Below are 11799 nucleotides of genomic sequence, written 5' to 3' on the forward strand. Positions count from 1 at the left end.
TTCGAATACATAAAACCTAGGCGATTAAGTAAAATCTTGGGAGCCTGCCAATTATTAGTTTAACAAAACTGATCCCAGCCACTATGTGGAAATTTATATTTATATGTTGTCTCCCTCATCTCTTCTTTGCTGCTCTTCCTCTTTTCCTTTCTTACTCTCTTGATCAAAAGTTACTGCAAAAGACACGCATCAACCGAACCAAATAGAAAACGGGTGTAATAAAAGCCGATACAGCGATGCTAAAATTATCTGTACCAATAACATATTTTTAACAATTTTTTACCCAAATAAAGAACTGCAATGGTTAATTCAATTTTAATCATAATTAATTGTTTTTCTACATTTCGCAGTTATTTCTGAGTGTGTAGTATACACAATTATGACCATTTTTAGAAGTAGTGATTCGAAAAGGTAATATTCCGAATAATCCGAGTAAAGTATCGTTGTACATCAATGAAATGTTTGTGAAGTCGCATTCAATGTTCGTAACTCATGTTTGGTCGTTGTATCTATAAATAGTAATACCAGTCAATTATTCATAGATAAACCTATGTAAGTAAGCTAGGATATAAAAATGTGCCTACATAATCTACAATTTATGATCATGCTACCTAATATATCGACTTTAACCTAGAAATGTAATCATTTTGAGAATAATCATAGTCTACATCCCGTTTCTTGACTGCACCATGGTTCCGAACCTAGCCGCGAGGTGGCGGCAGTTCGTTCCTTGATCGATTCCGCGGTGCTACAGACTTGGCGTGCTCAGTCTGCGGCTACTCGCTTCAACTGTTGCGTGCAAAATAATCGACGGAAGCTGAAACCGCTTTTTTCATGCAAATTCGAATAATTTCAAAATAAAACTTCTGTTAAATTTGTTTTATTACTAGTTGGTTCAGCTGTTGCGTCTTAAACGATGTTAACGGTACCCAGTTTAACAAGTTATATATGCATATTTTTTATCACCAAAATAAGAAATGATATTGAAACAAAGAAATTAGAGTTAAAGTTGACGTCGATTTGAAATAAAGTGAAAGTCAAACGTTTTATGAATATAGTATGATACAAACAAAAATATTTTTTAAATACAAAAATAACGATAATGCGCTAATTCATCCGGATTTATCCAGGCGATTATTGATATATTTCTCTACTCACGTGAGGCACAAATATAATTTATTCAATATTAATCATTACCTAAAAATTAGAATCGAGATCAATCAGTCATTTTAATTAAAATCAACACCTGACTGGGAGGAATTTGGAAATTTTACAGAGCATTCCTCATTTGATATATTGCTCCTTTCTCGTGTAAATTATTTCAATTTATCCAGGTTTTACTTTAAAAATCTCAATTTGTGTCAGGATATTTAAGAATAGAGTGAAACTTCTGTGAAACGTGATATATAAAAAATTGTAGCGAACTGCAAGTCTGGAAATCGGTACTCTTCAAGTATTGGCGCCACAAGGTCTTTTGTGCACTGCTCAGCCATTGCATCCCGGAAGCTTCCATTGCAGTGTTTTGATACTGCGTGCTGCAGGCAACCGACTAAGCTGAGCGATAGAGAAGTAAATTTTTGGAAAATACTTGCACATAAAAAATTTCTTTGATATACCAATGGTTTCTTACACTGCACGCTGAATATTTTAATGAGTTTTTTGTGTGAGTTTCTTCCGGTGCACAATTTTAGTTTTCTTCATAAAAAACGTTATTCTCCAAGATGGTTAAGTCCCGGAAAGTTCTCAAAACCTACTTTTTACCATTTTTTAATCTATATATTTCATTCATTATATTAATGGTAACAAATTTCACTCTGACCGTAGATTCTCCTGGAGAAAGTAAATTGAATGTTGGGTGCAGAATCCGTGGACCATTCGCATGAGAATCATACGTATCTCTTTGCTCCTATATCAATTATAATAATTGTCTGCATAAATATTTAGTGTTATTACTAGTATTTCTATAATTCTTCAGCCTCTATTTTATAGTAAAATTTTAAGCTGGGAGTTGTTATGTCTGCACGAGGCATTGTATTGGAAATATATCTGAGCCTCAACAATTACATTTTGGTGCTCAAAAGTGATGATACATTTTGAATCCTTTACTGTCAATTTACCTGAAAATTCAACCCAAAGCAGATTTACTGTATTTCAATTGTGAATGTTTAAATTTTTATCGTAGACAAAAATGCTTTTTCTCCTGTCAATTTTTACCGGCCATTTGAAATTATTTGAACTGACTGTCAATCCCTCTCAATTTGACTCTCAATTTTTTCCACTAAATAAAAAATATTTTCATTGGCAGTATAAACGTAATTAAGTCTACTATACTACTATACCATACTAGAGTAGTATAGTCTACTATACTACTCTCTACTATGAAGCCGTTAATTGAAAAATTAAGTTTATTAAAGAAAGAATGAGAGAACGGAAGTGCTGTGTTGTTCCAGGTCGTTCCCTGGTAACGGGCGAGAATTTATAATTCAGTTCAGCGATATGTCTGCATCGTCGCTGTGGTATGCCAGAATATTATTGTAAAGATAAGCCGAGCATTATTCATGTATTAACTCTTATTCAGTTCAATCATTATTTTTAGTATCATTCGATTATCACCTCTAATTTTGTTTGTGACTTAATCCAGTATTAATAATGTATTAATGAAATTTCCCGAAAATTGTTTAGCTTTTAATATGTGAACCAACCGAACAAATTAAGCTACAATATTCAGATATGTTTAGATATTTCACGTAAGCTCATTTTTTAAGATCAAACGTGTTGAAAATTGTTATCGTTTTAGGTTTAGAAGTTTAAGAAGTGTCATTAAATAAATTTGTGCTTCAATGCAGGGCTGAACGTGTGGTGCGATCGATCGACCTCAATCAAAAGACACTGAACTGCATGTGGTATTGTGGCTATCGTAGCCTAGGCTACCAATGCCGAGCTAGACTGGGGCCATGCACGTAGCGGCCTTAGTACACGTAGAGATATAATTTTGCATAGCAACATAAGTGCACGTAGTGATAGAAGGACAAGTAGCAACCTAAGTAGGACAGGTTTGATTGAAAATTAGAGCATGCTTTTTATTAACAGCTTTACCATGGTTATAATAATATATACAGTTTTTTCAATCTGTATTCATAATACCCTTTGTTTGTACTAAAGTCATTTCATCGTAGCGATAGACGGATAAGTAGCGACCTAAGTTTGGTTGAAGACGAGAGTATGCTTTTTATTAACAGTTTTATTATGGATACAATAATGTATCAGATTTTTAAAAATGTATCCATAATACCCTTTCTTTGTACCAACGTAATTTCAAAATTTCGAAATCAAGTGTTGCCAAACTCTTTCTCTACTAGATAAGGAATGTAATTTCATTATAAACGTCATAAATAATAATAAAATGTCCCTTGTAAACCTAATATTTGAATTTTCAAGTCCTATCTAAAGCCAAATTCGTCGAATAGAAAATTTCCAATAAGAAATATTCTGTAGTCTTCAATGAAACATGCATTAAAGAACAAATTCTGCCGAACTACAGCAACAATATGTATCGTAGCCTCGTCAAACCTAAATCAAAACCTAAAATTATTTCGAGAGCAACTTTAATGTTCTGACAAATCCGGTGGTTTGCAAATTGATAGTTGGAAACTAATCCTTGCTGATGAGAGCATGTGATATCGTCAATCTTGTATTAGAATGGCACCGCATGATGATGCCGGTGCAGGCTTCCAATGTCATGCATTCGACGGGTGATATTTTTGTTGTGAGCCTCTCGCATATTGTTCTTTGGTCCCCTAGATTGAGGTCTTCCTCTTGAGAATGAATATTGAATATTCTAAACTTCATATTCCAGTAAAATGTCGTGTGTTAACCTGCTTTTCTGATCTCCAAGCACCAGCAAGAAACTTTGTTCGACTTATTGAAAAGAAAAAAAATAAGAAAATTGTAATGAGAAAACAAATTAAGAAAAAAAGATACTCTGGTCTTCATGGTCTTCAATCGAGCCTGCATAAATATAGGGATATTAGTACACGTCTCGACACAAGTCTGCGTAGCAGCCTATTACCGGGATTGTATGCCCTTAATGCATGCCTTCCTCGTTACTTAAACCTTACAACAAAGAATTCAATTTTTACAATGAATATTATTATTGTATATATATATACAAAACGTAATTATATTATTATTATATTATGAAATTTAAAGAAGTTGACGGTAGAAATCTAAATTGTAGGAACTTTACCTGGCTAAATTTCCTAAAATTAATCATCCACAGATGCATTATCAGTACTGAGTCTCTAAAACGCTAGGCATGCCTTACACCAAAACCCTCCCAGCCATCTTCGTGGCTGCGGTCTGGCTAGTCTGTCAGGTTGAAGCAGGATGGCCTTTATGCAAGCAGAAATGTGATGCAAACTTCAGCAAAGACCAACTACTTGAAGTAAGTTTATAAAAAAAATATCAGTTATTTTTATTTGGTTCTAGTGAACTTCCAAATAAATGGCCAAATTTCTGCAAGCAGAAATGTGATTCAAACTTCAGCAAGGACCAACTACTTGAAGTAAGTTTAGAAAAATATCGGTTATTTTTATTTGGTTCCAGTGAACTTCCAAATAAATGGCCAATTTTCAAAAACCCCATCGCTAACCTTTATTTTTATTCATTGTTCCAATTAGAATTTTTTGTTTATTGAATGTTAATGATTGGCCAAAATTTAGGAAACTAATCACGAACGGGATACATTTGTAATGCACGCAGGTGGGTTTTTAACCGTCCAATACCTCTATTGAAGCTCGGTGTATTTTAATTGTATTCATGAAAGGTTTTAGATATTTTCACAAAACCATAAGGTTAACATATTCGCTCATAGCCTTTAACAATATCGCTGGTCACAATAATGACCAGAATATTACTTTTCAGCGGATAGACAGACGGAGATTTATCACAAATCTATGATGGACGATAATTTTTATTCGCTTTGCCACTGCAAAACATAATTTATCTTATAATTAACTAAAACCGTTTTCCAGCACCCGGGCGTAGCAGCTGTTTGTCACCGCGGCTGCGAGCTTTTCACAGTTGCATTGTTAGCGACGCCACAGGGAGAGCTGCCCATGATCAAAGGAATGAGTTTCCCGCACGGTCCTCTCAATGTGAACCTGGAACCAAAACTAACCAGCCTACTCCTTGGTCTCCCTGTTACGATGGATCAAAAGGCAAAAGGCGGTGAAACCAAGGAGAGCAAGAATCAGAACAATCGAACATCGATTAAGAAAAAAGTACTCGAAGAGAACGAAACAAAAGTGCAAAAAGGAGAGAGGCTTCGTGCAATTTTCGAAAAAATGGAGCATGAGAAGCAAAAGATACGGGAAAGGCTAATGAACATGGAGAAAATGAAAACTGGACACCTGAAGACAGATGGAGAAACAAAGAACGAAAACATCCCCAAGCTGCCCGATGAAAAGCACCAAAATGACAACAAGAAGTTAGTCGCCATTGCAGAGCCCGAGAAGAAAAATATTCACCAACATGCGATCGTTTTTTCAAAACCAGTTCCTTCGGCTGCTCATCAAAATAAAACTCTTCAAGAGTCAATTCATCCTCCGATTAAAGTTGTGACAGGTCAAGAAGCGAAGGAAATTCTGGATGTTGTTCGCTCCGCTGAACACACGACAACTAAACCAGCAAAAGCTCATGGGCCCGTCAAGATCGAATTCACAGAAAAAAACAAACTCAAGGAACAAACTAACAATTCCAATGGGAAAGTTAACATGAAAAAAGCAGTTGATGACAAATCTACCAGTGAAAAATCAAAATTGAAGCCTCATGAACCGGTGTCGAAGACCACTGCACAACCAGCACCCCATCCAGTCCAAGACCATCCAGTTCAAGCAAGTCGGCAAATCACAACGGACTCCAGTGATGGCGACGAAAGGAAACCTACCACGCCACAATCATCCAACCCAGCGTCGGATCACAAGTCCCCTGAATTCGACGTATTCACCAAACTCGCCAACAAATTGAGCTCATCAGTTAAAAATGAAGTGCACCCATTCTTCCGTTTAAGCTTCAACGAACCCAAAAGTTTGGTTGTTGTCCCTGCTGATCAGGAACTGAACATCATCGAGATCATCAGGAGGAAGAACAACATAGACTTCGAGAAACTGCACGAGGACCACATGAAGGAAATCATCCACTGCCCCATGATCATCGATCACTTTGAAGAAGCAAAACATTCTTGCAGACTTGGTGAGATGGAATATTTCTCTAAAATGAGCCACGTATCAATCATTATAATATTCAAGTTTTTGATATTCCTAAATTTTTTGAGTATGAAGAGGATTTTTTAGAAGACTTCCGAAAAGCTATTTGCTGTTTTTGTTTTTTACGATTCCTCAATTCACATTCATAAGAAATGAGTTAACGTTTATATGTCAATTTAGGATTTATTTCAAAATTACTAAACTAATATCTCATCCCCTATGTTAATTTAGGATTTATTTCAAAACCACTAAACTAATATCTCATCCCTTATGTTAATTTAGGATTTATTTCAAATTACTAAACTAATCTCTCATCCCCTATGTTAATTTAGAATCTATTTCAAAATTACTAAACTAATATTTTATCCCCTATGTTAATTTAGGATTTATTTCAAAATTTCTAAGCTAATATCTCATCCCCTATGTTAATTTAGGATTTATTTAAAAATTACTAAACTGATATCTCATCCCCTATGTTAATTTAGGATTTATTTCAATATTACTAAACTAAAATCTCATCCCTTATGTTAATTTAGGATTTATTTTAAAATTACTAAACTAATATCTCATCGCACAGCTTGCGCCACGGCCTTTAAAGTCATCAAGGAGCAAGAAGCGTGCGTGGTAGGCTGTCAGTTCCAAGCCTCATCATCCACCGATCAGGTCCGAGCTCAGACAACGGAACCAAACTTCGGGAGCCCAAGTAGCCTCTTCTCAGCTGTACGACAGATGTTCTCCGGCCTGGCAACCAAGTTCGGTCAGTCTGTGCTGTCAGCTTGGTCTACTCTCACCAGCTCCCATAAGGAAAACAGTCTTCCAAATGTCGGTAATGATATTTCCGAGATATTATATATTACTACAGCGATCAAACATAAGTTGTAACAATGAATTTATTCCAGTAAATAAGTTATCATTAATAAAGTTCTGTAAGTCTATAAAGATAAACACAAAATCATTCCACAAAATTTTTGATTCATCTAAAGTCGATTTAGGGATAACTTGTGCTCGTCTAGTGATTGCGACTCTGAGTTAGTTTTGGGTCAATGACTGTTTCTTGAATAGGAATTTGTTAATGAAAAACATATAGTTATGCTAGCATTATGGACACATTGGAAATTTACTTACATTTTCATCGAGGAAAACACATTGGGGTCAAACAGAAAAAATCTTGTATTACTATCTATGTTGACAAATATTAGCAAAAATCAGCTTTACTTCGTACTCTACAGTCAGTGTTATAAGAAATTAATCGCGAATTTGCATGAATACAGCGTAAGAAATGAATCATAAGAAAGAGAAAATCGTCATTATTATTTGAGAAAGTCAGTGACCACAGTAAGTGGGCTATGAATTGACGACTGCATTCTATGAAATATTCTACCTAGAAACACTTTCACTAATATGGAAACTATTTACAATTCTTCGCGACAATGCATTACATAAACGATTGTGGCATCTCAATAATAATTGATCCCAATTATAAATTATAGATGAAATAATAATTGCGATTACAGCTGAATAATTATTTGTCGTTTTGATAAAACTTTTATGCATGAAAAAATTCGGATTAAAAATGAATATTGATTTTTCAGGATTTGAAAAGGCCCCAGACTTCTCGGCACCTGATTTCATAGAAGTTTCAGTCCAAGAGTGAGTAATGGTCAAATTTTGTTCGATATGGTCTTTACTTTTAATTCTTATTAGTCGTTCAATTTCAATTTTTCCATTATGTGATATAATTGAGCAAAGCTTACAGAATGACATGAAAATTTTTGTGTCGTGGTATTCAGAAATTTTCTTTTGGGTACTTAAATTTTTTTTTCAAACTTAGGGTTTTAAACTATTTCGTAAATGTACTGCTTTCTAAATCTAAACGAAAAATTTGTGAACATTAAAAAAAATACTAGAGGATGTGATATAGTTGGTTTTCAGTTAATTGTGTTCGACCTGAAAGCTAGCATGAAATAATTGTCAGAGAGATTCAAAATTATTGTTCATCAATAGATAGTATTCGAAATTATTTCAGTTCAGGCGATGCATTACATGGGAAACCAGAAAGTGTGTAACAGACAAAAATGTATCTTTCAGGTCTCCGGAGCAGAAGACAGTATCGCAAGTTGCTGTTGAAGTTTTCCTTGACAAATCTGGGCCACAAACCATCGAGACCAAAACCATCGTAGGCCCTCGAGGGCGAATTGTCAACTCGGAGACGGTACAGTTTGTCGGAGGAATGCCGCTCGGTACACCCAATGACCTGCTGCATCAACAGCTCGAGAACCACAAAAAAATGCTGCACAAAGAAATGGAGTTTCAAGGCAAGCTTTTGGCAGAAGACCCATCAGGCATCGATTTTGAACTCAATCGACAGCTGGAAATCATGGGAAAACACTTGACAGAAGATATGCAAAAAGCTGGGGGTATGCCTCCGTTTTTCCCATCGTTCTTCGGCAAAACGATTTTCCCTAAAACAATCAAAATTGAGAAAGATGACGGCAAACATGTACCAGAAGCAAAGAAAACTGGTCTTGATGGGAAAGAGAGAATAACTTTATTCGACAAACCTTTCCCGGCGCTGTCCAACACCGAAGATGTTGCATCAAAGGCCAAGGTAAACGTCAATAAAAACCAACCAAAAGAGATTACCATCAACCAAGACAAACCTGAAGGCAAGGACAGGGAAGTGATAAGTGTCCGAGACGATCTTGGCAACACTCTCATCATGGAAGTTCACTCGATGGCAGGTAACAACAAACAAACTCTGGAGACGTCCATTGCTCAGCAATTGGATCTTCTGGATTGCATCTCGCGAAAATCCGGACTTCCTCGCTGGCTGATCGTATTCTCGCTGTACACGTCGGTGCTGGTCGTGTTTTGGCTCTGCTTCTTGCTCTACGCCTACATCGATGAAGCGAAGGCTACCAATAAAAAGGTGAGAGCAAAGCTTTGCAGTATTCAGAAAGAAATTGAGAGAAAACATTTTACTAAATTGCCTCATTCAGATAATATATAAATAATTTCGTCCTCATTCATTATCATTCAGAAGCATCAATTGCTTAGAGAAATTCATTACTATTGTCCATTGACCATAAAAGATTCATTTACTTTAAGTAAAAATATGATCTATGTACTGGTCATTAGGCTGCAAATGTTCACTGCCAAACTGTTTTGCGTGAACATTAATTTTTATCAAAATTTGATATAAAGATTTTATCATAAGGCCTCGTTGTTATTTTTTAATTGTCTTGTTGCTTTCGATTCAAATACCTAATATGAAGTATGTGGTTAGCTTGTTTGTTAACAAAACTTTCAAGTACGAAAACTTTCTTAGAAGGTAAAATCAGCATCGAGATTTTTTAGTGATTTAAAAAATTGTTTGCTAATGGTCTGCGTGAGAAATATTCATTTGATTTTTTAAATATAAAAGTAGTTTCAGCCGGTGGCATGGAAAACGTAGCTAAATGATAAATAACGAAATCAATAGTGTTTTTATTCACTTTGCTTTAACAAAAATATTTCATTTCATACAGATGAATTTTATTTTTGCCTAACGTATTTCATCTCAGATAAAATTATTTCTCTCCAGAACGGAATTTTTCACTTTTTTACAACTGTCGTGTCACAATTCGTAGTGTGGAAGAAAAATTTTTTGAAAAAATCTACGACATTGATTGACTTTGATCTGAAGCATTTTCAATCTCATATAATAATGCGGAAAATAGGACCAAAGACTAACTTATATTTATTCGGAAAATTGTATTACCAGGCGTAACCTGTTATTCCATAAATTAGATTGAAAAATCTATATAATGTTTTGAACCTGAAAGATTGTGCCAGCTAAGAAGTGCCGGACAAAAATTTCGGAGTTCATGAACATTGATGCAATTTCTTTCTCTTATTCACCTTTCAAGTTCACTAAACTGAAAGTACTGCATAATTCTACTTTATAACCTTTTCATCACCTCATCAACCTTTTCATATTCAACATTTACTTTGAACACGACTTTATGCAAATTTCAATATGCATCATTTATTATGTAACTCGTTCGTAAATAATGCCGTACTTAATATTTTCCTGTTACACCATCCCTTACCCGCGAAAAAGGAATTTGCCCCCAAGGCATAATTTACTTTGGAAATTCACACTTCAGAGACTGTAGGAGCATCCCAAGACTGAACAGGCATCATGAGGTCCATGAAAGCCCAATGAAGATCCATATTTTTTGCACTTATAGTACATAATAAATTAATTAATTTTATAAATTACTAATTTCTTACAAGATTTTTATTACTAAGGAATTTTTTATCCCATATTCATATTTCGGATTCTACAACTAATTGTCGTTGCAGATTGGGAAGCTATCGTACGAGGCAGTGAAGCAGTCGAGCGACATCGAAGATTCAGACGACGACTGCACTGAAGTCAAGAAACTCTTGATGCACGAACCCTCTTTCGACATCCTCGTCCGAAAAGTCTAACGCATGTAATCCTGGAGCAATTACAGTAAGTTACTTATTATGCATAGGCGGTCGAGTTGTCCATCTGTATTGATGGTAATAGCATCACTCTATTAAATAAATACGATAGTAAAGTTACGAACGTCTCTTAGAAAATGTGATCAAAAATACGCGAATAAAATTGCAATATCATGGCGCGGGCAAATCAATTACTAAATTCAATGCTTTTACTCCCACTTTCGTGAACACAAAAAAATCAATTCCTGGTAACAACTCAATCAAAGAAAATATTATTGAGCATGAAACATATACTTACACAGCAGACTTAATAGGGAGGCAACATTTATTGGAAACTTTGAATTGAAAAAATCTTTTCAATAAAGAATTTTTCGGCTGTATACTAGTTGCACATGGAAACTTATCTAGATGTTCTATCTCCAATTGTGGAATACTATATCCACACTGACACATTTTACGTGGAAATTAAGAAATGCGTAGAACGCAAATGTTCATCGGTTTTTTCACTCAACTAATTTTTAATCCTCGCAATAACAACGTCATAGTATTAAACTTCATAGATGTGTGGTATATGATATCTATTACTAGATTGAACTTTATACTTACTGTCAGCTGTTCGTTACTGTCTGTTATAAATTTAAAAATTCGAACAATAAATTCGCTTAACAGTTACGAATGAGAAATAAAATAATTGTTGAGGGAGATGTAGGACATTATATGTACCCTATTCGAAATTCATCCCGGATATTTTTGTCACGTATAAATGTAACTTTATTATGTTTCTTACGATATCATTGTTAAAAACCGCTTTCATATATTGAATAACTCTCTATGTCTGGCGTGAATCAATTTGTTATTACATTTACTCGTTGCATTGAATTACTAACCACGGCATTCGTTACTATTGAATATTATCCGATTCAATTACAAAAAAACTCACAAAAGGAAAATTTCGCTCGCCAACGAAAAAATTCAGTTTTTTGGCATCATCAGTAATAAATTAAATGTGGATTTTGATGTCTTTTTTGGAGCAAACTCAAATTTTTTGTGCATGACCAAT

General features: G+C 34.9%; 1 protein-coding gene across 1 annotated transcript; it reads left to right on the plus strand.

The window, feature by feature from the left end:
- The first annotated feature begins 1506 nt into the window (after positions 1-1506).
- Positions 1507-10831, plus strand: LOC108675610. The gene is made up of 7 exons (XM_018163633.2): positions 1507-1569; positions 4280-4444; positions 5034-6252; positions 6844-7023; positions 7859-7916; positions 8355-9195; positions 10614-10831. The coding sequence occupies exons 2-7, from the start codon at positions 4316-4318 to the stop codon at positions 10740-10742; spliced, it is 2556 nt and encodes an 851-aa protein (XP_018019122.1). The 5' UTR covers positions 1507-1569; positions 4280-4315; the 3' UTR covers positions 10743-10831.
- Positions 10832-11799: the final 968 nt, after the last annotated feature.

This window comes from Hyalella azteca, unplaced genomic scaffold (assembly GCF_000764305.2).
Source record: "Hyalella azteca isolate HAZT.00-mixed unplaced genomic scaffold, Hazt_2.0.2 contig9910, whole genome shotgun sequence".
NCBI lineage: Eukaryota > Metazoa > Arthropoda > Malacostraca > Amphipoda > Hyalellidae > Hyalella > Hyalella azteca.